At 55.1% G+C, this 26,564-nt stretch overlaps 1 protein-coding gene across 9 annotated transcripts in view; it reads right to left on the bottom strand.

Annotated features, from left to right (window-relative positions):
- Positions 1 to 6,001: 6,001 nt before the first annotated feature.
- The window catches only part of MAD1L1 (mitotic arrest deficient 1 like 1), a 345,798-nt gene continuing 325,235 nt past the window's right edge, over positions 6,002 to 26,564 (bottom strand). For all 9 annotated transcript variants that reach the window (XM_072753315.1, XM_026011310.2, XM_072753319.1 and 6 more), the window contains one exon: positions 6,002 to 6,565. In XM_072753315.1, coding sequence (XP_072609416.1) covers positions 6,407 to 6,565 — 159 coding nt within the window. In that variant the 3' untranslated portion in view covers positions 6,002 to 6,406. The remainder of the gene's footprint in view (positions 6,566 to 26,564) is intronic.

Below are 26,564 nucleotides of genomic sequence, written 5' to 3'. Positions count from 1 at the left end.
GCAGCATTCTTGGGCATCGCTGAGAAATAATCACGATGAGAGGGGAACCACAATGTCTCGACCAAAGAGACCCGATAAACACAACATCCCGTGGTGCTCTGCAGCCATCAGGGCGACCGGGGGCCTCTGCCAAGGAGGGGATGGCACAGGGCAGCATGTGCGTCGTCGTCGTGCGGGGGCGAGGAGGTGGTTGTACGCACGCGCACGCAGGTGCACAGAAGCATCACACGTGCAAGTGTGCACACACATGCCACATGCAGGTGCACCCATGCACACGCACACTCAAGGGGAAAGGTCCGCAGACACGCCACCCAGAGGGCACAGTCACTATTTCTGGGCGGTGGAGCAAGAAGTATGTTCTTTTCTTGAGACTTTGCTACATTTTCCAAATTGTAAAACATTTGGAAAATGGTATGAAGAAGACAAAACAAAAACAAAACAACAAAACAAAACAAACAAAAAAAGACAAAACATTCCTCAGATGTGTTTGCTTATTGAGCAGGAGACACTGGCACTGCCTCCTGCCAGGGTTCTGGGTGCGAGGGTCATGTTCCCAGAGCCTGGCTCGGGCGCGGTGGCCGTGGGGCCTCGGGCTTCCTGGATGCAGCCGCAGGAAGGGTGCAGAGCTGGCGTCTCTGGCCCCTTGGCCCCGTCCCGTCTCCCCTCCCCCCCCCCCAGACCAGCTCTGAAGGGGTTAAGATGCGCCACCAATGCAAATCAGGTTTAATTAATCCTTTTCATCAGTTGCAAATATACCTTCTGAACCCTATTAAAAACATGAATATGCAAATGCAGACCTTTTTAAATTCTCATTTTCAAGGACTTGGTGTTGGGGTTTGATTAGTGAATTCCGTTAACAGCCTGTAAACCTGGTGCAAAATTTAATTTCCATTTTAAGTTAAAAAAAAAAAGAAAAAAGTCATGAAGGCTGTTGGTAATTGAGCTAATTATGGTGTTATACTAATGAGACCACACAGGGAACCCTGGCAGGTAGAAGGGGCAGTGGCCGGGCAGGCACAGCGGCTCCCGGCGCCCTCTGGGCCATCCCCTATGGCCGTAAGTCCATTTTCTGGATGTGGAGGCTGAGGCTCACGGTGGGGAGGAAGCTGGAAGTCCTGCAGGCTGGGGCAGAGACAGTGTCAGGGTGGCCACTTGGTGTCCAGGCCACCATGCGGCGGCTGGGCTCTGGGGGAGGAGCGTCCTGGAGGGAGTGGACCCACCTTGAATCCCTGCCAGGCACTCTGGGCCCCTGTGCATGGGGGATGTGGCTCATGGCTTCCTGGCTCTGCTGAGTCCCTATGGACTCCCAGGTGACCTGCTGGGGCAGCCACTTGTCTTATTAATTAAATACACAGACAATTTGACAGCCCCTGTCACAAGGACAGTGAGTGTGGAGTGACCTGTGGTGGACAAGACAAGGTCCTGTCCCAACGGAGGCAGGCGGTGTGCACAAGAGAAGACGCTGGCTTTCCCAGATGCCGTGGACAGCCAAGTGAATGTCTCACTATTTACATTGATGACACACTGAAGTGACATTTTGGAGTCGTTGGTTTAAATATAATATATTAAACTTAATCTCGCTTGTTTCTTCTTACTTTTTAAATGTGGCTCCTGGACAATTTCAAAGCACATGCGTGTGGTTTTTGTGTTATTTCTGCTGGTCTGTTCTGTGGGTTCCCGAGAAGGCAGTAGCCTGATGAAAAATGTGTGTGCCGTGGGTTCTATAACATACGTGCTACCGTTCTGTTGTCCGTAAAATATGCAGGAAGAAGATGCCAGGGCAGAGGTGCCACCAGGAGCCATAACGCAGGTCCGGGAGATGCATCTGTCAGCTCGGCCGCTGTAACAAATATCTCGTGGGGGGTGGGGCTTAAACAGGATGTCTCTCACATCCTGCAGCCTGTGGGTCTAAGGTCAAGGTGTGTGCGGGGCTGGGTCCTCCATGGTGTGTAGACGCCAAGTTCTCCCCGTGTCCTCGCATGGTCATCCCCCGTGTGTGTCTCCTCCTCCTGGGACTTGAACCTGTGGATTTGGGGAACACAAAAGGTGTTCACGGAGGTGGGCCAGGTGAGACGTGGGGACAGCAAGGGCGATCAGACTGGCGGGTCCGAGGCACCCGAGGAGTCTGAGTCTCAGAAACAGTCACCAAGTAGAGACCCCCCCAAAAAAACTGCCACGAATTCTTGAAAAGGTACATTTGGGAGATCTGGAGCCAAACATAAGGTGGGGACCAGAACCACAAGAAGACGGTTTACAGGCAGGACGTGCATGTTACTCTGCACCTGGGACTTAGTGTCGCTTCTGGTTTGGTTTGTTTTGGCTTATGTTTGTATTTGAAAACAATGACCAAAATGGTTCAGAACTATGACAGTTCTGAGGAATGCTGTCAATTTTACTTTAAGATGAGACTCTGGTGTTTCTGTCCATTATCGTTTTCAGTAAAACCTCAAGTGTGTTAGGAACAACTACAACACAGTCCCGGTGAAATCCATCAGTAGATGCTTTCATGGAAAATCTCCAAGACAATTAGGTGAGAACGACAAGGCTGCAAGAATAATCCACCGTGATTGTGCAAACCACACACGCCACCCAAATCCGAACCGTGTACTTCTGTGTCTGTGTGTCCACGTGTCCGTGTGGGAGTCCATCCATGATGGAAGGTGGGGGGACGGGCCATAGGGGGGCTTTTCTTTACACTGAAAATACGTTCAGCAAGACGGGTTCCAGCTCGGGCCAGATGGCGCCTGCACGTGGGCCCACTCGCCCTCAGCGGCCCTTGTTCTGTGTGACTTCGGGCGATGCCCTGTCCCTCTCTGGCCTAGAGCAGGAATTCCTGTGGTTTGGCAGCCACCTGTCCTCACCGAGAGCACATGCATGTACGCAGCACACACGGCACACGTACACATGTGCACATAGCCATGTGGGTGCACACACACATGCTCAAGCACTCACGCACACGCGCATGGCACAGAGCGCCGCGCGTACGCACGCCTGGACCTTGCTTGGCTCTGGTGTCTTGGGGACAGTCAACCACGAGGGAAACGGGCCAGGTCAGATGCAGGGGCGGGAGTCTTGCAGAACTTTGCCCAGGAGGGGGGGGGTGCGTGTGGCCCGAGGGAAGTCCCTGAGCCTTCCGGACCCCGCCTCCTCCGGGACAAGACCCCCGGTCACTTTGGGATGGGGAGGAACTCAGGGGCACCCGGAGCCTCCAGCAGCCCAGGTCAAAGGCAGATTCTGACTGGGTCTGGCGGCTGCAGGGGGCAAGCGGTGGGTGGAGACACTGAACAGCCCTGCGGCAGCCTGGGGCGGGTGCGGGGGTGGGGTCCCGGGGAGGCCCCAGCAGGCGGCGCTGTCTTCCCTGGAGCCTCGGGGAAGCTGGAAGGAGCCCTGTCGCACTCAAATCCTGTTACATCCTGGCAATTAGAGTTTATCGCTGTGGCACTAATCCCTTAAAATTAGTCATTAGCGGCTTAAGAACCATTTACTGTCGGGCGCCCACTAATGAGCCCGCGGCAGCGGAGATGTGCCAGAACCAGAACTCTCGTGTCTGTGCGGCTGGGACCTGGGTGGGACCCCACCGGGTGCGGGTGGCCCCAAGGGTCCTGCTCCACGTCCAGCACTGGTGCTGAGTCATCCCGGGGGTGGGGGCGTCGTGGGAACTGCCTCACCTGCACCTGCCTGCTTCTTCCTGGAAAGCTCTGCCATCTGAGCACAGCCATGTCCACCGCCCGCTGGCGGCGTCGGGGCTGGGGGGTGCGCTGGAAGGGGCCGTGGGGACGCTCTCTGTGGAGGGAGGAGGCTGGGCGCTGTGGTAGGGGTGAGGCCCATGTCTGGGCATCTGGACCCGAGGGGGGGCCTTGGCTGGATTTTAGCTGCCGGGCACCCACCCTATCCTCCTACAGGAGCAGGGACAGCGGGTGCCCCGGCTCTGCCAATCAGAGACCCAGCCAGGCCCCCTAACTCCAGATGTGATGAACGCCTCAGGAACAGGCTAGGAGCCATTCTGGATGGAGGTGGTAGTGGAGTCCTGCAGCCGGGGGGCCCCACGGTGTGTGTCGGGCGCAGGTAGGCAGTGGCCACGGGGTCATATGACCACCGGTTGGAGTAGGGGCTGTGGCAAGATGCAGCCCAATTCCTCAGGGCTGACTCAGATCCTTCCAGAACATTCCTCTTTTGCCCAGATTGGAGTTGTAACCAACAACATCTCCTGGTGAGCACCCCACTGGGGGCCCCTGCACCCTGGTGCCCATGATCCAGGACACCCCTGGCCTTCCCGCCTGCCTCTCTAGGTCCTACCTGCCCTGGAGGGTGGCTGCCTGCATGCAGGGATGGTGCTGGTGAGTGGACACCACCCCCCCACAAGGGCCTCAGCCCCCACCCCACCCACGCTGCCCTGGTTTCTGATGGCGCAGGACAAGAGGTCATGGACCCAGAACAGAGCCTGGCACACAACGGCTGCTCGCGATGGTCTGAGCGGGTGAATCCACCCTGATGTCTGTCCACAGCCCAACTGGCTGGGGAGGTCTTTTCTGCAAAAGGCTGGACATCCAGGAGCTTCCTCCCAATCCTTCGAGGAACTGCTCTGTGGGGCTCCACCAGCCTCCAGGATAGGGAGCGGCATTTTAAACTGAGCGCTGTCCATGAGACAGGACCTGGGGGGGGACCTGGAGCTCCCCTTGGGCTGTGGAAAGCCCTTGCGCTGGGCCAGCGTCCCTCTTCTCACTGGCTTGTGGCTCTGGAAGCCATGTCACCACACCAAGCCTGCTTTCTCATCTTTGCAGATGGAACAGGGAACAGCACTCATGCCCTCCCTGGCCATACTGTGACCGAAGGAGCTAGGGGGCTCTGGTTTCTAGCACAGAGCCTGGTGGACCTGTGGCTGACCCAAGGGCCTGGCTGGTCCGTGTCTCTGTCTGAGGCACATGTCTGTGGTCCAAGCTCCAGAGCTGAATGGCCACAACCTGAATGCATGGTGAGTCTCCTTCAGCTTTGTTGGGTGTGGGTGCCCAGGGATGCAGGGGCCAGGGGGCTAGGGTTGGGGTTCATGGTGCGTGCCTAGAGGTGACTGATACACAAGGCACTCTCCCCTGGGCACCAGGGAGCTGGTGTCCTGGCCCCCACCCCTACTGCCAACAGCCTTGGGACCCACCACTTGGCAGAGCCGGCTTGGTGAGGCTGCGCCCCGTTGGCTGCTCCCCCAGCCTCTGCTGGGCTCAGATAGCAGGCTCACTGCACAATGTGATCACCGCGGGCATGGTGAGGCTGCCGGGCCATGGGCTGGCACCACTGATGCAGACGCACGGGGTGACTGACGTCAGGACTCATTTTCTCCATGACTGGGGACAGGCCTGCAGTGCTGAGCTGTGCATGTCAATGAGGTGGCGCTCCAGCTTCCAACGCCAGGGACTCCATCTTCTGTCCTGCCAGCCTCTTGTGCTGGGGGGGCTGGACCACCACCCCAGGCCCCCTGAGCCCCCTCTCAGGCCCAAGCTACAAGCACAGAGGCCAGAGGCCCTCCAGCACTTGCAATGTGGGTCCTTCCTATGCAGGCAGCCCCTGTGCCCGTGCCCCCAACCTGGTGTGTAGGAACCTCAGCCCTGGGTGCCCTGGTGTGTACATGCTGCCAGTCCCGACAGTACCAAATGTAGGAGCTCGTGACTGTGGACACACCAGCCTCTCCTGCAGAGGCCTGCGATTTTGGGAGACCCCCACTCCCACGAAAGGCCCAGCCAGCCCTTGATGCCAGCACCTATGCAGGAGGCTTGGAGCTGTCTTGCTGGCTACAGAGTGCAAGTCATTGGTCCATTTGGCAGGGAGGTGAGTCTGGATTCGGGGAGGTGCCTCGGCCACTCTGTTCCACCTGAGCACCTGCTCCCTTTCCTCTGCTGGCAATGGCTCCTGGGCTGCCATCCACTGTCCCCTGGTGTCCAGGGGCTGCCCTGGGGCCAAACTGAGCATCAGCAGAGTGAGCCTGTCAGCTCAGAACACACAGGGAGCCGAGTAGGGTAGCCAAGGAGTAAAATTTATTTCTTGAGGAGCAGAGACTTCGGAGAGCAGCCCCCTGACACAGTCGGGTTTGAGTGGTGTGGGGGTGGAGGTGCACATTGTGGAGGGTACTGGAAGCAGGCCTTGACAGCACAGCCCCCAAGGCAGCTTGGCAGGTCCTGGGGGAGGGGGAGGGCGGAGCAAGTGGTTCCTGAACAGCTCTGCCCCTGCTGGCAACAGGTGCTCTCACAGGCGTCCTGGGTGCAGGGTGCAGGTCACCGAGGAGGAGGGGGGCAGCATATGGTCTGAGGAGGCTGGGTTGTGTGTGTGGGGTAGCCGGCCTTGGGGCTGGCCCCTGCCAGGTGCCCACTGCCACCATGGAGGCAGAGGCGATGGCCGCCACTGGGGCGCACAGCTGCGGCTAGGCCACGGTCTGCCGGCTGAAGAGGTCGAGTGTGAGGGCGCTGAGGAAGGCTGGGATGCTGTCCTGGTGCAGCAGGTGCAGCTCGATGAGCTCCTGTATCGTGCGTGAGAATGCCGTCTCCAGCAGCTGCATCTTGGTGCCCGAGGTTCCCGTGGCCTGCAGGGTGGGCGGGAGACAGGGAGAATGGCAGTGAGCATGGTGGTGGCCTGGGGCTCGCCCCTCCCTTCCCCCAGGCCCCCAGTGGCAGGACAGGTAACAGAGGAGACCCTGTTGGAGAAACACTGGGCCAAGGTGCCCCCGGAGGGGTCCCTGCAGGCGCTGCCCCCGTGCCCAGCAAGGCCAGGTGTCTCCCTGGGTGCTAGCGCTTCCCAGTGGGCAGGGGTCCCACCCACATTTCTTAAATCTAGAGGACAGGACGTGGGGTGTGCACTCAGTCCTCAGCTCCTCCCGGTTGGCCTGTCCAGCCCTCCTCATCCTCAGACCTTGGCAGCCACGAGGACAGCGGCCCACATGCTCCCCACCCGTGCTGCGAGGTCACGAGGTACTCTGGGGCGGGGTCCAACACCCCCTCTTGTGGCACAGGGAACAGCAAGGGGCCGGAGTCGTCCCAGGGAGCTGACCTTCGCCCAGGCGGATGGCCGCACCAGAACCTCATGCCCGCTGCACAGTTCTGCACAGACACATCCCGGGGGAGGCACAGAGCCGTTTCCAGAGTTCACGCCCCACGTCTTCCCCATCACATGGCATTTGCCACAGATGGAAGGGGTTCCCGTTGGAGGCACTGCTGGGAAGCTAACCCCATTCAGTTTCCTGGTCTGTGCAGAGAGGAAGCAAGAGTCCGAAGTTCTCTGTCCTGCAGGTTCTGGGACCCCGGGAGGGGCCAAGCACAGGAAAGGCTGCAGGAAATGGCTGTGGGGTGCTGGGGGGCCAGGCAGTCCTGTAGTACCCAAGGGGGAGGTGTGGTCCCAGCTTCAGGCACTGGGGAGGATGACAAGTCTACCCCACAGTGACTGGCAACAGCCTCCAAATGCCTCAGCTCCAAGCACAGTGTGACACAGGGCAGGGCTCCCCAAAATCAGCTGGCCATTCCCCTGGTTCACATGGCAGGTCTGGGCAGAGCTGAGCCTGGGCCACAGGGACCACAAGGGTCACAGGTGCGACAGGGGCCAGGACCCCAGGCCGGGCACTCCTGGGAGGGGCTTGGAGGACAACCAGAGGTTCTGGGCTGGGGGCATGGACGGAGGCCGGAAGGTGCCTGAGCACTTAGTGGGGGGCTCACGGTGCTCCCTCCTGCCCCCGAAGGTATGAGAGGGTGCCTAGGAGACCCCAGAGGCCGGGGGAGGCTGCCTGACCCTGGATGGCACCCTGCCTACCCGGACGTGGGCCTCACCTGCCAGTGAGCTCAAGGCAGGAAAGCCTGGAATCCATGCTAGCTGGCCTGCCCCCTCCAGCAGTCTAGGACAAGGCCCTGTAAGTGGCCCCTGCGGCAGCAGGGCGTGGGAAGGTTCTCAGGGCTCTTGGCTGCGGGGGTATGGGTGAGCTGGGGGCACAGGCCACAGAAGACGGAGGTGTTTGCCAGACAGGCTGTGGCCCCTGCAACCCTGGTCAGCAAGGTGGGCAGCACTGGTGGGGCAGCTTCATGCCAGGAGCTGAGTGGGGTCCCTGAGGGTTGGCATCCCCAAAAGAACAATTTCCCTCTCACTGTGCATATGCAACCTGGTCAGCTCAGGGTGGGGAGGGCTGGGGATGCAGGCTGGAGGGGACATGCCTGCAGGGACGTCCCTAGTGGCACACGCACACTCCTGATGGTGAGAAGAGCCCTCCTTCCTGGACAGCTCTCACCAGACCCACCTGTTCCCAGGTGCTGGCTTAGGGGGTGTCTGTTGAACCAAGATTTCTCGCAACAAGGACCAGAAAGCTGAGAACCACTGTCCAGGGGGCTGGGACGTGTCCTGTGCACCTGGCACTGTGGCCCCAGGGCCAGACAGGAGGTGGCACGCTGCTTTGGGCCACAGAAGCCCCACAGAACACTCACTCTCAGCACACACCGCTGATGGCAGGTCAATTTCCACAACCCTCGCATCTCCTACAATCTGGTGACAACAGGACGAATGCCCCAATTACAATGTGGGCAAATGATCTGAAAGAGTGTTTCTCCAGAGGAGACACTTAAATGAGCATGTGAAACCACACACAGCATCATCGGTGTTTAGGGATGGGCAAGTGGAAGTCACAGGAGATGCTTCTTCACACCCACAAGGACGGCCGGTGTCCAAGACAGGTGGCAGCAAGTGCTGGCAAGGGTGCAGAGCAGCAAGCAGGACCCACGCTCAGCTGCTGGGAATGGAAGTGGCGCACCTGCTGGAGAGAACGTTCTGGAGGTTCTCTGAGAAGTTAAACATAAGACCTGGTAGTTGCACTCCTGGGTGTAGACCCCAGAGGAATGAGAGCCTCGGTCCACACAGACCCCCAGATGCAAGTGTCCCCATTTCTACAGCAAAAAAGTGGGAACACTGTCACCGGAGGAGCGGGTAAATGAACTGTGGGGTGCTCACCGATGGAATACTGCTCACCCACTAAAAGAACGAGGCTCTGACACCTGTTATACCACAGATGACCCTTGAACAAGTGCTAACCAGACTCGGGACACCACACGTACACGCACTTATTCGGAGCATGAAGAATGGTAAGTGTCCAGGATGGAAAGTGGATCCGTGGCTGTAGGGCCTGCGCTGGTGGCAGGACATGGGCGTGACGGCCAGGGTGCCAGGGTCCTTTGTGCGGTGATGAAAAGTTCTAGTATTAGGTTATGGTGGTAGTGGCACAGCTCGGAATACACCAGATACACGGAAGAGAACTCCCTGGATGAACTGTGAGGTGTGGGAATTACATCCCACGGAGTGTGCCCACTGAAATGAACCCCCTCTGCCCGCAGCCCAGTGGCTGCCACCCTCTTTCCTGGAGCTGTAGGAGGCTGCCTGGCAGCACTCAGGCCTGGGTCCTGGCAGCCTGCTCTGTCCTCACACAGGGCTCACCCCTGCACACAGTGGGCCTCAGGCCCAGCCCAGCCTGGCGGGCGTAGACCACACATCTGCCTGCAGGCACCCCTCGTGCAGCTCCCTCCACCCGGACAGGAGGCCCTATGTGCCTGTGAAGGGGAGGTGGGCTCCCTTGGAGGCCCCAGGAAGAAAGTAGTTCACCCCACAAGCCCTCTAAGTGGCCTTTAGAGCTCACAGTGTCCACGTCTGACTGGCTCCCGTCTGGTGTGCTGCACAGACATTCCTCTGCTGCCTCCCTAGGGTGCCCACCCCTCCCTGGGCAGCCGACCTTGTTCCCTTGCCCGTTCCTACATTCAGCCTTGTCATAGTTCAACACAAACCATTTTTAAACAAAAGGAAGAGAAACCACTCTGACCTTTTACCAAGAAAATCCTCTCATTTCTGCCTTCTGCTCAATTCTGAATTTCTTACCCTAAATGTCAGAGGGGCTGATTCTCCTGCAGCTATGGGGGGGGGGGGAGCAGACTCAGGGCACAGGCTGGGGGTGGGGGTGGTAGTGAGGGAGGCCATGGCGCTCTCCTGGCTCAGCGGCTGAGGGGCCACTAACCTCTAAACTGGGGACCTTTCACGCTGCACTGTGGTCCTGGCTGGGACCCCTGCCCATCTGGGAGGTGGTCTTCAGCCAGCTTGGACTTCAGAACCGTGCTGTCTGCATGCCTCCCAGACCCCTGGGGGCTGTGGGATCCTCACCACACTGTAAGCATCAGACGCCCCTCCCCTCGCACCTTCCCACATCAAAGCCAAGTCTCAAAGAACAGGAACGAGGAACGAGCACAACTTAACATCAGCGAGCATGAGGCCCATCTGGGACAGCTCGGTCCACACATCCAGCATTCAGAAGGCATCTACTCTGTGCTGGGCCCTGTGTAGTTCCAGGAGGACAAGGCCACAGGGACATTGCTGTGCCCTAGGGCTGTGGGCAAGCCGGAAGGAGGCATGACCAGGGCCACTCTTTCATCTCAACCCAAATCAAGGAAAAGCCGAGGATTCGTGACCCTCCAGCCTCCACTGGCTGCTGTGCCTGCCCATTCCGTAGGAAGGGCCGTGTCCTCACACAGGGGCCGTGTCCTCACTCAGAGGCAGTGTAGCTGCCAGAATGTGCCCCTGGATTACACTGTGCTGATCAATCTCTGCTAGGCTCCACCGTGTTCAAATACCACCCAGTCCCCAGGTACCTTGTAAATCACTCTAATTAGGGGCTGTTCACTTAAAATTAGAGAGCAATTTTTTAAAAAGCAAATTGCCCAGTAAGACGTGTTGGCTGTGGCTGGAAATATTTATGGGCTGATGGCTGTGACTCTGCCTTCTCTGCCCCCAGCGTCTGGGAGTGACAGGCTGTGGTGTGCCTGGCAGGCACCCTGTGGCGAGTGAAGCACTGTGCCATAAGACCTGAGCTGCCCACTGGTTGGCCATCAGGTGCTCTGGCGGCCCAAACCTCAGTCTGGCCTCGCCCCAGGGCCGCCTCCTCCCTCTAGACGGCAGAACTGGGTCTGCCTTGAACGGTTCGGCCCGGACCCAGATGACCAGGTCCATCTGCCACAGTGCGTGTCTGTGGAGAAGGGCTAGTGCAGGGGGGCTCTGCGGCTGTGGGTCGGCATGAGATAAAGTGTGCGGTGCCTACAGGATGCCTGACTCCAAAGGGGCTTATTAAATGTAGTCTAGCCATCCCTCCAGCCTGGCCTCCCAGCTGGCAGGTGCATCCTGTGAGATGCTCCCAAGAGCAGAGATAAGAACTCCCGGTTGGTAGTCCCCTCTAGAGCCCAACTGCAGAGGGTGGTGAGGCTTGCAGGAAGGGCACAAGGGGATGCCCTTCCAGGGCAATATCACCTTTTGCAGAGGGCACCGAAGACAATCCCATAAATGGAGAAAGAAGAGGAACCCAGAGATGAACCCATGGCAAGGTGTGGATCCTCAAATCCTGATCTGAACAGACGAGACTTTAATAGCAAAATGACATTATAAGACAGAGTGCAAATGCTACTCTCTCAAGACACGGGGAGCTGAGTATCATTTCTATGAGACAGTGGCATTGCGGCTTGTCAGGACAAGGCCCCACCGCCTCCTGTGGAAGTGGCTGATGCCAGCTGGAGGGAAATGCAAGATGACCTGGAGCATCCTGGGGTCTGAAAACAGGGTGGCACAGGTCCCAGTGTCTTGGGATCACTGGCTCAATGTGTGAGAGACACGTGAGATCACGTGACATGCTTCTGTGATCCATGGGTCGAGTGAGACAAAACACACCATGACGGCTGGCGGGGTGCTCAGGGAAGAACCTTGGGGGACAGGAACACTGGGTGCCCTGCTGGAGACGAGGGGGGGCCTGCCAGGCATTGACACTCTACCTCAAGAGACCAGAGGAAGAAAGGAAGGGTCGACATGGCGGGGGATAAATGAAAGTGAAAACAGGAGAGTTACTGAAATGAGATGCTGGTCCTTTGAAAAGCAGCAAAAAAATAAAGATAAAAAATAAAAAAAAAACCAACAGAGATAGGAAGAGAAAAGACAGAAACTGTCAATATCAGAAATAAGATCCTGGAGCTATTACGAGAATAGTAAGAAAACACTACAAAAAACCATTCATGCCCATAAATTTGACAGCTGGGAACAGAGGAATCCTTCGAAGACCATGGGGCACCAAAGCTCAGTCAAGATGAAGTAGATAACCTGGTAGTCCTATAGCTATTAAAGAAATCGAATTTGTAATTTAAAAAGCTCCTCAAAAAGAAATCTCTGGTCCCAGATGGTTTCACTGGAGAATTTTATCAGATGTGTAAACAAGAATTAACACCCATTTTACTCAATCTCTTCCAGAAAACAGAGCAGACGAGTATTTCCTTGCACAGAAGTATATTCACTCAATACCAAAACTAACAAAGATGCCCACATGCACAGCAGAAAAGTCCAAACAGGTAGTTCCCATGAACTTGGGTGCAAAAACCCTCAACAAATTTCAGCTAATTTAATCCAGCAATGTATAAGATAGATTGCTACACCAAGACCAAGTACAACTCATTTCTATGTAGGGCTAGTGCATGTTTGACAGGCTGGAGAGGGGGCCACGGAAAAGCCTCTGAGAGAATTCACGTCCATTCCTGATTAAAACCCCCAGAAGACTGGGAGCAGCGCCTGCATCCACCTCACGGAACGGACAGTGTGGTCTGGGTTCTGGGGATGGCACAGTTATGCCAGTGATGCAACAGAGCTCCTCGAAGGAGCCACACAAACAGCCCCAATCGACCTTTCAATACAAGTGCAACAGCTGACCCACGGAAGGAGGGTGGTGGCCTCTTCCACAGACGGTTCTGGGGCAGCTGGGCATCTCCAGGTAAAAGAAAACAAAGAATTTTGACTTAAACCTCACACCTCATATAAAATTTAACTCAGAATCTATCATGGACTTAAATGTAAGACATTAAAAAAAACTTTAAAACACACAGAAGGAACATTTCAGGATCTAAGAGCAGGCAAGGAATTCTCAGACTTGACACCAAAGCACAATTCATAAAATAGAACAAAGATGGACAAACTGGACAGACCTCATGAAAACTGCCACTGTTTGCTTCAGACAGACCCTGAGAACAGGAGAGGACAAGACCGCCTGGGAGATGTTCGTGAGTTGCACAAGTGACCCAGGGCTGGCGTTCATGTGTCCTGGCCCTTCCTGCAAGGTCAGTACACAGGTGTGATTTGCTCATGGCTGTCCCGACACTGGAACAGGGCCCAGGAACACCAGGCTCAGTGAGGGGCCAATGAGGTTGAGCCAGGCCACCTCTTCTGCATAGCACCGGCCACAGATGTAACAGCTCATTTATCTCAGCGACTCTCTGATACCATCTCTGTTCTATTCCCAGGACATGCGGGCAAGAGGTGGCTGTAGTCAGGACAGCAGCCCCATGTGGCCCTGGGGCTTCACCTCGCCCACGCATGCTCAGATGCCCAGAGGCCGGCCCTCCGCTCCCTACTGGCTCTCCAGCTCCAGGTGGGAAGCTGGTGGCTATAAGGCCGGGGGGAGGCAGGCTGATTGGTGGCTGTCTTCCATGGCATGAAGACTCAGGTTCAGATCTGTGGGCAGCAGGTACCTAATTGGACACAGCTCGAGGCAACCCTGCTTGCTGTGAAGCCCAGCTGTTCCCATCTCAGCCTTGTCCTCGGCGCTGCCCCCGGGCCTTCATGTAGGAGGGAGAGGTGGGGAGAGATGGGAGCCAGGGACGGCTGTGCGGTGTCGTTAGTGGGGGCAGAGCAGATCGGGCTAGTTCAGGCAGATCCAAACCGCAGCCGAGTCCTGGCCAGGGTGGCAAGGGGGTGGCTTTGTGGGGACAACATAGGGCAGTCCCCACAGGCAAGTGTGCAATGATGCCTGTGGTGTGCCAGGCACTGAGATTTGCTCAGAGCTCTGGCCCACACTCCCTTCCCGCCACCACTCAGGTGTACCCTAGGCCCTCAGGGGTAAACAGTGCCCCCACACTCAGATGCTACCTGCCTGAGGCCTCTCCACTGACCCCTCCACTGGGGCAGCCTCCTCCCACAGGTCTGACATCCGGGCCCCACAGCTGGCTAGACCTAGCTTCTGACCTCGGCTTGACACAAGGAAACTGCAACCCTGGGTGCTCTGGCAAACCTTGAGTCCTGTGTGTACACCAGGCTGAGGATACAAAGAGGTTGGGTGTGTGAAGGCACCCTGGCTCAAGGGAATGCACGTAGTGGTGACCAGCTGTAGCCCAGTCTACAGGGGACAGGGGCTGTACCCCCGGCATGGGGGAAGGGTCTTCCACCATGAGAGTGGGGCCTTCTCCCTCTGGGGGACGAGACCTGCGCACTGGGGCTGCACACACACACACACCTGCTCTCAGAGCCACTGAGGGTGATTCTCTATGGGATCAGGCTGTGAGGATACCAGAGCACTCCTGGCTTCAGGGGAGGATCTGGCTTCTGAAGCTGAGGATCTGCAGTGCACTCACATGTGACATGGGGAGAGTGGCATAGCCACGCTTGTCAGGAAATCACCTTAAATGTCCGTGCTGGAGAAAGCCCCACGAGCTTGCACTGTGGTCACTTGTGCTTGTCCTTGTTCACTCTCACACACAGAAAAAAGGTGACTGCAAACAATGGACCCTAACAGTGGTCAGCTCAGAGAACAGAGATGAAACGTGGTTCCTATGGTTTTCCCAGATTTTTCTGTGACTGCATGTTATATCTGTAATCAGAAAAAAATTCTCATCTGAATCTCATCTAGGGGAGCTGCAGACTTCTGAGAACAGGTGAATAAGCTATCCTGGCCAGAGACCTGTGCACATGTGTAGACCTCGCCTGCTGACCGGGGCCCATGCAACACCCATCTGTGGTGGGGACGCCCGGGGCCCATGGCACACCAGCCACCATGCCTGTCACTACCTGTTGGTCTGTAGGGCTAGCGTCAGCTCGGCTCCCCCTCCTAGCACCACCCCACCTGAGCACACTCCAAGGTGCCCTGGGCCGTGGGGACACACCCAGTGTAGCAGTGGGTTGTGGTGTAGGTTGCTGTGATGCCTGGCCCACCTGTGCTCTGCATGAGGTGATGGGGTTCTTCCTCCACTGGCCACTAGAATGGGTTTCCAGCCCACACCTGGCTGTTCCTACTGCCTAGAAGATGCTGTCCCAGCCCCTGACCCCGAGTCTGCCAGCTGGTCCAGGCCACCACCATCCTCTGTGTTCAGTCTCTCTCCCCATCCACAGTGAGTGCCTCCTCACCCACTGCTGCCCCCCAAGGACGCCCCCGAACGCCCTGCACGTCCATGGGTCCAGTGCTCTGTGTCCCGCAGGGAGGGCGGGCAGGTGGCGGGTGGGATGAGGCCATCCTTCTTGGGGCTGCTGACGTGGAGCAGGCCTGGGCAGATGCTGCTGTGTGAGCCAATAGGCAGAGGAACGCGGTGGCAAGTGGGTCAGGGTGAGGTGGGCAGAATGCTGAGAAGGCGGTCCTGGCATGAAGTTCCAGAGAACTAGCTGGCAAAGAGCATGTCCAGCATGGGGCGGGGGTGGGGGGATAGCTCACCCAATTATCCCTGCTTAATTGTGCTGAGAAAACGTCTAAATGCTGCCTGTTCTAATTATACTGGCGTTGCTGGAATCACTGTCCCGGCGAGGGCGACCTCTCCCAATCGTGATTTGCAGGGAGGGCGAGGCCAGGCGCCCCAACAGTTGCAGATCGATCTCAAGCCCACAGTTATTATTATTACTCTATTTATATAGCTCTGCAGCTTTCCTATGGCGCTCTAGTTTACGCAGCTGTTCTCGCAGCCTCACGAGGGAGGAGCAGGAGGGCGCACGTGGGTGACGAGGACCCAGGGTCACTTCCAGCAGGCCTTGTCCACCACAGGTGGGTGCCAGGAGCCCACAGGTCATGGGCGCAGGACCAAGCTCCATCTAGCTTCTCCCCTCCTGGCCCAGGCCTCCTTCCAGGCCCTGTGGACAGAGTGGGCCCGGGGGTGGGGCAGAGGCCACTGCCAGGGCGGTAATGTGCGGGGGGCAGGGGGTGTCCTGGGACACAGACATGTCAAGAGGAAGGTGGTGGAACCGTGGGGGCCAGGGGCGGAGGGCAAGGAGTGTTCTGGGAGAGACTGGGTCGGCCGGCCCTCCTCCACCAGATGGGCCGGATCACATGTCCCGTGGCAGCCCTCAAGTGCAACGATGCAGATGGTACAAGAACATGTAGGAAGACGCCCATCTGCCCCATTCAGACAGGCTGGGCCATGCGGAGGAATCTGGTGTGGAGCTCACCGTGTAAGAGGATCGTCTGAAGAATGACTGAGCCAGAAACTGCTGTGTGACTGTGGTACTTCACCTCATGGCTCTGAACTGACTTCTCTCAGCATAATGGGGCCCGTGGTGTCTGTGTTCCCACCTCGGGCAGTGACATGCTCACATTACAACAGTCTGATGAAGAAAGCTGCCACATCATGAGCCATCTAAGTGAAAGGGAACTGAAGGTGCCCTCTGGTCAATGGCTTGCAAGGAACTGAGCTTCACCTGCACCCACAAGAGTGAGCTTGGGAGCTGGTCCCTCCCCAAGAGACTTGACATGGCCGCAGTCTGAAGGAGGGCCCAACTGAGCGCAGCCCAACCTCTGACCTTTGAGAGCCACCTGCCACCAGGCATGAGGTGACTGCTTACTCTGACAGATTGCCAACACAGGAGGACAGAAAAAAAAATCTCTGAAAAATAGTGGGCCCAAACACCTGAAATGTGATGAAAACTATAAACTGGCAGGTCCAAGAAGTCTAATGAGCCCCGAGCACAAAAGGGACATGTAGGAAACAACACCAAAGTACATCACAATCCAACTGCTCAAAACTGATAAATCTTGAAAGCATCCAGAGGAAACCAGACACATGACCACAAAGTACGCCTCTGTGGATGGTAGGGATGGGGGGACCGTGGAGGCTGTGTGCTGGCCCAGCAACACCTATGAAGTACAGAAAGAACAACAAAATCCAAACCAGTGAACCTGGAATTCCACCCAGTGAAAATGTCATTCAGAACGTGAAAACTGTCTTGGGCACAAGAAGTGGCAGGACGACGAAGCTGGGAATACAGGCTAATGTGGAAAGGAGGGAGAGGGCCTTGTGCCTTCAGCGAATAATGCCATCACTCAAATCTCTGAAGGGTGATTGAGTGCTTGCACAATTGTAACTGTGTTGTGAGGCTCGTCATAGGTGCATAGCTTGTGCTTCACAGGGAGGACTCGGCAGGACGCCAAGAGCCAGGACTGTGGGGTGTACGCAGACAGAATAGGAATGATGGGGCTCTCATGCCCCATGTTCCATGAAGGCTGAGATAAGACACACACGGTAAATCCTGCAGCAACCACAAAATAACACAAAGAATTATAGCTAATCAGTCAAAGAAAGAGATACACAAATTTGTACATGTTCAGCTAATCCAGAAGAAGGTAGAGAGAGAGATGCACAAAGGACAAGACACAGAGAAGAAACCGTGAGCTGACAGGCTCGAATCTGTGTAGATGTGAGTGGTCCAAAGGCCCCAGTGGACAGGCAGGACTGCAGACTGCACACAGATGCAAGGTTCAGCCACATGTGGCTCGTCAGGAACACGGCAAACACGAGGACATGAGTGGTTCAACAGTGAAAGGATGAGATCTGCCATACACACAGAAGCCAGAAACCGGAGCGGCTGTGTGGACATTAGACGGTAGATTCCAGAGCAAAGAGGATCAGGAGAGATAAAGGTCATTTTGAAATGATAAAGGGACTAATTTATACATGGAATGAGAAATGAGAGAAATACAAGAAGGAACAGACAAATCAGGAATTACAGTCAGAGACGTCAACACCTGTCAGTCTTTAATTGATAGAAAAGAAAAGAAAAAAAAATCAGCAAGATTTTGATATATGCAAGATACAAGATTTGATAGTATTATCAAAGAATCTGACGTAACTGACGTTTAAAGCACACACTCCAGCAGGATACACATGATTTTTCAAGTACTGGACCTTAAAACAAATTTCAGTGACTTTAAAAAGGATTCATATCATGCAAACTGTGATGACATCAATGAAATTAAGTCAGAAACGAATAGCAGAAAGGTATCTGGAAATTTTCACAATATTTAGGAAATTGGTAATCTACTTCTAAGAAACCTCAGAGAAAAAAACCAAAGGGGAAATGAAATCACTAAGCATCTGAACTGAATGAAGATGAAAATTCTTGTGGAATGGCCAAAGCAGACTTGGGGAAAATTTTTAGCATTGAATGTCTACATGAGAAAAGAAGAATGTGCTCCAATCAACAACTCCAGCTTCCACCTTAAGAAACTAAAATATAGGGTGGCCCCGGTGGCACAGGGCATGATCCTGGAGACCCTGGATCGAGTCCCACATCAGGCTCTCTGTATGGAGCCTGCTTCTCCCTCTGCCTGTGTCTCTGCCTCTCTCTCTCTCTCTGTCTCTATGAATAAATAAATAAAATCTTAAAAAAAAAAAAAACTAAAATATAAAGGGCAAATTAGCCCAAACAGGAGAAGTCAGGAAACAAAGATCAAAGCAGAAATCCATGATACAGAAAGCAGAAAAACAACAGAATAAAATACAACCCAAAGTGGTGTGAGAAGATTCACAAAGCTGACACACTCTGGCCACACTAATTAAGAATAAAAGGGAGAAGACACTTGGTGGTGTCACAGAACAGAGGAGTGACAGCTGGGTCCCACTGATACCGGAGAGATGACAGGAAACATGGTGAGCAGCCGCACGCTGATAGGTCTGAGGACTCAGCTGACACGGATCAATTCTCCACAAGACACAAATACCAAAGCTCACCACAAAGGAGATGGATAATCTGAACAGTCCTGCATCTTCTTCTTCTTCTTTTTTTTTTTTTTTTTAAAGATTTTATTTATTTATTCATGAGAGACACAGGGAGAGATAGGCAGAGACACAGGCAGAAGGAGAAGCAGCCTCCATGCAGGGAGCCGGATGCAGGACTCGATCCCGGGTCTCGAGGATCACGCCCTGGGCTGAAGGCGGCGCTAAACCGCTGAGCCACCCAGGCTTCCCAGTCCTGCATCTTCTATAGAAAACATTCTTGAAGAACTCTCCAAGGCTGGAGGTATCCTGGTGAATCCTATGAAACACTCAAGGAAGAAATATCAATTCAACATAAACTCAAAGAAAACAGAGGAGGATGGATGCTTTCCAACACACGCTGTGCACCTGGCATCACGATGATACCAAAGTCAGACAGTGGTATTACAAGGAAAAAACCAAACTACAGACCAGTAATCCTCAGGAATACAGATGTAAAAATCCCAAACAAACAGTAAGTAATGTGTGTCCAATAACAGACACAGAGGATGACCCATCATGACCAAGTGGGGTCTTGACCCCAGAAACACAAGGCTGGTTTTCCATTAGAAAAGCAATCACGGTAATTCCATGTATTAACAAAGTGAAGAAGAAAAGACAAATGATTCTCTCAATAGATGCAAAAAAGCAAGGACCAAAGCCACCATGCATTCCTCAAAACAATTCCCAGCAAACCAAGGATTGGAAGGGAGCTTCCTCTGCCTGACAGATGGCGTCCGGGGATAACCCATAGCTCACACCATACTCTATGGCCCGAGATCGAACGCTTGCCCCTCTGACTGCAAACAAGGATGTTCACTCTCCCTACTTCTGCTCAGCATCATTCTGGAAGCTCTAGCCAGTGACATAAAGTGAGAGAAAGGAACAAAACCATCCAGTTTGGACAGGTAGAAGTGCAACTGTCTTTACTCACAGACAACATCATGGTCTGTGTTGAAAATCCAATCCAATCCAATCTAGTAGCTTAAAAAGCTACTAGAGCTAATATGTGAGGTTAGCAAGGTTGCAAAATAAAAGATCGATACACAAAAACAGACTGCTTTTTACATACTAGTGACAAGTTCTTTACAATAGCGTCAAAATATGAAATACTTAGGATAAATATAACAAACCTAAAAGCGCAGAGAGAAATTGTTCTTGACCTCGTATTGTTAGGATGTCTAATCTCCCCTGAATGATTGAGGAGCTCAGTGTGATCCTGAAGGGAACCCTACCTGACCTGTATTGTACACGTTTATCAGAGAAGCCTAAAATCAATATGGAAATGCGCAGAATCAAGAATACCCCAAACAACTCTAAAGATCAAAGCTGGAGGAGGACACTAACCTGACCTGAGAGGAGTCGTGGTGGGGGCGTGGTCCTGGCACACAGATCTCCACCTGCATGCCTCCCAGCATGCCCAGTGTGCAACGTTCTGCTGTGGGAGCCACCCTCCCCTCTCCCAGAAGGACAACTGTGTGCCCACCCTGTAAGCCTGGCCCTCCTCTGCGTGCCCATGACATTTGGGAGAAACTGCCGCGGGGTCTCCACGGCAGGTGGCACAGCATCTGTTTCCATCAGCAGCAGGGATATGGTAAATCTACAGTAACCCAGTAGCTGAGGGCTCTGCAGCAGTAAGGGGCCTCCACTCATGGTCTTGTGCCACTGACAGAGCAACCTGTGCAGGCCGGGGGGCTTCTTTCCTGCTGGGCCTGAGCTGCCTCCCTCTGCCATCGCCGCTGGACACCAACTCCAGGTCCCACAGTTGGCCAGGGGCACAAAGAGGGCGAACCCTGGGCCTGACTGTAGGGAGAGGATAGTCCCAAGGTCAGCAAGGCCAGATAAGGGGGAGCCATTTGGCTGGGGGAGTCTGGCGTGTGTGCAGGACGGTCTGCATTGTGCACATCAACACTGGCCCAAGCTGCAGGCTCTGGCCTCCACTGGCTAGATTGGACTGCTCTTGTAAGCCCTTGCGTCCCAGGTGGCCATCGGCGTGACTGCTGGCCACTGGCACTGTCACGGTGCTGCGCACCAGGCATGTCTTGCTCTGGGTTAAAAATATCTCTGTGACTTCCAGAAAGTTCCATCTTCACAGTCACGCTGACGTGAAGAGCAGCCAGATGAGCTCTTAGCTGGGCTTCGTGGCTCCTCTGGCTGGCGTGTGGCAGACACAGGCCCTGATGGGTGGAAGCTGCTACGGCCACCCCCGCCAGCAAACCGGATGGAAGTGGTTTGCAGCCTGGCAGTTGTGGGAACAGGAATCCGCTGTTTGTCCGTGTAGCCCCTGAGCAGCTCTGCCAGGCCCTAGCCCCCCTGTGGTTGTGAGTGTCTGAGATGAAAGCAGTCTCCATCCTGATGGCTGGAGGCCATTTTTCTCCTGAGCTTCCAGGCCAACTGCTTTGACAGCAGACTGATTTCTGTCTGGGTGGGGAGAGCACATGGGGTGGCTCAGCCCAGGGCAGGCCTCACATGGCCCCTGGCCCCCCAACCTCCCAACCCCCAGCAAGGTGCCCCTCCCCCGAGGGGGTCCAGAGCAGAGAGGCTGGCAGGAGATTTGGAGGGGCTGGGTGACTGGAAGGCAGGCATATCCCATCAGGCCTCCTTCCTGCTTAAGGAGGGACCAATGCTTATGGGCAGGGTCCCGCTGAGGGAGGGCACCCCACCTCTCCCATGTGTGCCTGAGTGGGGGTTCTCTGTCCCTGCTGGGGACTGCAGATACTCCTGGCTGAGGCCTCGGGTGCCCCACAGTGCCCAGCCTTCACATTCCTGCCACTGTCCTATGCCGACTACCTTACTCACCCCTTTGGCATTGGTATCATCTGCAAATTGCCTTGTTTTTCATCTTTGGCAAGGCTGAAAATCTGATCATGAAAGGAAATTTTCTTTTTTCTTTTTTAATTAGTACTTGGTAATATCACCAAGCTGTGAGTTTATGGCTTTGTAGATCTTGTGTTTTTGACACTAATTACTCACAAAGGCTTTTTAAGCTGCATTTCAACTCTGCAACTGCCATGGCGGTAATTAAGCAAAAGAGGAAGAGGCAACAGATTCCACATGTCACACCCCGCCCTTCAGACCTGTGGTCCCGAGCGTCCATGGCCCCTGCAGAAACCTGGCCCTTCCTGAGGTGGTCTGTCTTCAGGCCTCCAGCCCCTGGCAATCCTGGCAAGGTGCTTGGGCTCTGCTCCATACTCAGGGCCACATTCCAGATTCCCAGTCGTGAGAAAGGACCTGGAAGCACATGAGTTCAGGGATCCCATATGGGAAGGGTGCCTGTTCCATAGCCGATTGTCTCCTGGAGCCTCCTGGGAGGGCCTGGCCCCAATGAGGACACATTGCCCAGCTCCTTGGTCTTACTTTCCTGTGACCCTGCAGCCACTCACTCTTCAGTGCTTGTAGAGCACCTATTACATGCCCCCCTGCCCTTCTCTGCCCAGAGCTTCTGCTTACCTCCTATCTCCTGCCAAGGTACTGGGATGGGAGGCTGTGCACACCCCCACCCTGCCTCTGGCTCAGTGGAAAAGCCCACTTGGGAGAGGCTTGAACCTCTCAAGTGAAGGTGAGGCCCCCCAGCAAGCCTGCTAGTAAATGTGTGGCAGGGGCTCAAAAATCACACAGTGCCCAGGCATCCCATCCTCATGCTCCAGAGCAGTACACTGAGCCCCCCAGGAACCTCCTGGCAGGCAGGGCGGCTGGAAAAGCAGGAGCTGGTCACCTTGTGCCAGGACCTGCTGCCGTGGACTGGTGCCTCCCTCGTTCCTCTGTAATCCCTGTAGAACCCACAGCTTCTGGGATGGTGATAAATCAACTGAACAGAGCAGCAACCTTCCCTGTTCCTAAGACCAGGGCAGAGCCTGCTCTGTGTGGCAGGGATGCACCTGGGAAAGGCTCCTGGGTGGGCTCGCTGAGCAGACAGACTTTATGGGTCTGCCCAGCTGATTGCGCTGGGCCCTCCTTAAATACAATTGGTTAGTCACACTTCACTGTTCTTTATTGCAATCCTATTTTAAGATACAATTAAAACATCTCATTGCCAAAGTGCATGGTCCTACCAGGTTTTCCCCCCTCTCTTGAAGGAGTCAAAAACAAAGATGGGGGTAGTGATTCAGGCACCATTCTTGTTCCCAGGATGGCGGGTCTGGTCAGGACTGGTACCCGAGGAGACCCTGCTTTCAGAAGATGCTGCCCCAATGGCACATTGTGCAGGTTGTGAGGCTGCCTCCCCCAGACCAGGCCGGGGCCATGTCTCAGGGATGTAAGAACCTCCCCTTCGCTCCGCACTTTTGCCTATTAATGCCATTGCCATCCTGCTGTCACTGCAGAGGGACACTTTGGGTTTGGTTTCTGCAAACACACACACCCGATGGGAAACTGGGTCTGAGACATCAGTGAGCCGAAGCCACCACTAGAATATTCATGTAAATCACCACAGTTCACTTTGGTCGAAAGGAAAACTAAAAAAAGAGCTAACAATTTTGGATGCACCTGGGCTGGTGTCCCTGTGCCTGGCCCATGCTGGCCGCACTCAGGTCATATCCTGTTATGGGGCTGCATGTCTCCTGCTGTAGGCCATGTTGTCACAAACTCTGGGAGGCAGTGCTTGTATACACTTCTGCAGGAGCCCTGTGACCTACAGGGTGACCCTGTGGCAAGACAGGCCTGAGCCTGCAATCAGCCTGCCAGCTGGCGGGGTGCTGGGAGGAATCCAGCAAGAGGTGCATGGGCGCACAACAGGCAGACTGTGAGAGGAGCCTGCTCATGGCTGTGCAAAAGGGCAGGGGGTGCTGTGGCAGGGGGCTCATGGAGCCTGTGGAGTGCTGGGGACCACAGGGGCAGGTGGGAGCTAAGCTTGGGGCTGTCACATGTGGGACCTTCTCATTAGGTTAGGGGCCGCAGTCTGGCTGGGGGGCAACCCGTCTCCCAACATTTCCCTTGGGCCTGGTGCAAGAGGGGTTGGGGTGACATGGGAGCCCAGGGCTACCCCCAAGATGACCTGATGTGACTTAGCATGTGCTAGGCACTGTGCAGAGTCCTCATGACTCACCCCATCTTGCTTTCCAGGCTTTGGAGAGGGCATGCACTGGAGGTGAGAGGCTCTGCTAGAACCACCTCCCTGGGCTGTGCCTCCCACCCCACTTTGTAAAGGGGCAGGGCAGTCACCCTGCATGCTACCATCAGGATGCATGGCCAGTGAACTGAGAGTGGGCAGGGTGCCACAGTCACTGTCACCTCCATTGAGAGTCTGTGTGCAGGACAGGGGAGTGGGCCACAGTGATACTCAGGGCTTGCCTTGTTCATACTGGGCTCAGTCTGCTGCCACCGTTACAGGTGCTGCACAGGTAGGTTGCAGGGGCTGACCAAAATTGGGGTGGGGGGCCTTGGACAGGGGTCTCCTGCTTTCCACCATCCCTCCTTGGAGACTCGCTGGACACTGGGCAGTGTGCCAGGTGAGGGTTGGGAGGCCCACTGCTTAGTCCCAGCCCATGGGAGGCAGGGACTTGCAATCCAGAGTGAAACATGATCCAGCACAGCTGTGCCCAGTATATTGATGCAGGGGAGGCCATGGCTCTGACCTTGGCCAATTAGGGAGCCCTCCTGGCTCCTCCACTGCCTGAGGCTGAGAAGTCAGCAACCCAGGAACAATGGTGAGAACCCAACTGACTGGCCCCTCTTCCTCTGGTTCATAGAAGGGAGCACACTGACTAGCACAACAGCTTCTCCGTCCCTGCGTGAGTGCCAGCCAGCAAGTGAGCCGGGTGGGGTGGGGGGTTGGAATGCCTTGGGCCAGGTACACAAAGCCCTGCTGGCCACCCACCCTGGCTCTCTCCACAGGGCCTGCGGAGAGTGCGGTTGGTGCTGGGCAATGGCTCTGACCACAGAGTCATGCACACATGCTCAGCCCTGCCGTGAAAGGGCAGGCAGGGGCCTCTCCCTGTGGCTCAACTCTGGGGGACCTATTCTAAGGCATCACCACCTAGAACTGTTGGAGGAGCTAAGTGGCAGCTGTGCCGTGACAGACCAGGGAAAGGGCGGGGAACGGCTGGTCTTCAGGCTCTCTCCTGCCACAGGGGCTCCATCTGCCCTCCAGGGAGCACAGCCAGGGCGAGAGGTGATTTGCCCTCACTGGGCAGTGTCTTATCACCAGGGTGGAGACCACCCAGGGAGTGCCAAGACCCAAGGACACCCAGCAAACAAATCATTCGCACCAAGGTGTTCCCAAACCAAAGGGTAATAGGGGACCAACAGAGCATCCAGGCCAGAAAGAGGACAGGAAGTGGCCACCAGGATAGTGGGGTCATTGGAACCAAGGTCTCTCCCTTCCCCACCCCTCCCCTCCAGATAAAGAGCCAGCTGAGCGCACAGGGTCCTGGGCTCCCTCACTGCCCGTCCAGCCCTAGGGAAGGAGATGCTGTGTGTGCACCTGCATTATTCAACACCTGAGCAGGCCAGCCCCTCACTCTGCAGCCAAGTGCAAGGCACGCATGCTGCTTCCCTGCTCCCAGACAATAAAAGCCAAAGGGAGGAAGTCCTTTTCTTTGCAAAAAATGCTCGGACTGATACAATTTGCGTGTGCAAAATGTGTGACATGCATTTTCCAGCTCATCAGCACCTTAGCCTGCACGAAGCTGCTATTTGCTTTCAGACCCGTTTCACAAGGCTTGAGTTATATTATGGGATTTTCTTCATCCTGCAATAGGAGATTTCATGTCCTGCTGATAACTCTGCATTTTCATTGACCACATTCATTGCAAAAAGAAATTTCAAAACATATTCTGCAGCCATTTGCTCTTTGGCCCTAAGAATGGAATACAAGTAATCTGCTCACATCTGGCAGGTATCTTCCGGTGATTTAATTTCAGAAATAACTTTCTAAAGGGCTCAAAAAATCCTGCCTGTTCTGGGAAAGGGAAATAGCTCTTCTCCTCTTCCACTGAGCAAGCACCCAATTTTTCTCAGGACATACCCAAATATGCTGGAGCTGTGGGACCATGGGAGCCATGGGGCAGCAAACCAGTTGTGCAGGGATGGGGCACAGCCCAGGAGGGACCGGGGAGCCCAGTGCTCCTGCCAACATAGGGACAGTGTCCCAGTGGCTGTCATCCAGCAGCCCCATGCCCAGGGCAGGAAGGCATAGCTTTACAGCCACTTCCCAAAGGAGACCTTGTTCCATGGGTTTTGATCCAGAATGTTGTTTATAAATGTGAGGAAATGTTTTAAAATTTACCTAACATAAAAATTGGGAGTTTCCACCTACTCTGTACCCTGGAAACTTACCCTGCCTGATGCTCCTCAGAGGCTGGGGCTGGTTACTGTCATGACTATGCTTTCATGGAGGCATCTCTTACAGGCAGGCCACCAGGGTGGGGAGATGAAGGGAGGTATCACAGATGTTTGAGCCCGAGACTCTGGCCTGGCCTTAACATGGGCTGTGCACCCTGGGAACCAGAGCAGAGCACAGAGGCTGGGCCCAGCCTGAAACATGGTCAGGTCAGGGAAGGAGGAAGATTTCACTAAATTCTGGGTCCAGCAAGGACAAGGCCAGGGCTTGCAGTGACCTTATGCCCACAGTATCCTGGGTGGTATGTTGCCGCAGCAGAAGCCCAAGCCACCCATGGGGCACTGGCCTAGGTCTCCATGGGACACACTTCATCAGTAATACAAAATAATGTTTACTGTTTACAGCCAGGTACTCTAGAAAAACATGAAGCTACAAGCCACTCATCCATCACCGTCCCTGGAAAAAGCAGTGATACTGTCCCT

This window comes from Vulpes vulpes, chromosome 3 (genome assembly GCF_048418805.1).
Source record: "Vulpes vulpes isolate BD-2025 chromosome 3, VulVul3, whole genome shotgun sequence".
In the NCBI taxonomy this organism is placed as follows: Eukaryota; Metazoa; Chordata; class Mammalia; order Carnivora; family Canidae; genus Vulpes; species Vulpes vulpes.
This window is presented reverse-complemented; position numbering and strand designations above follow the sequence as displayed.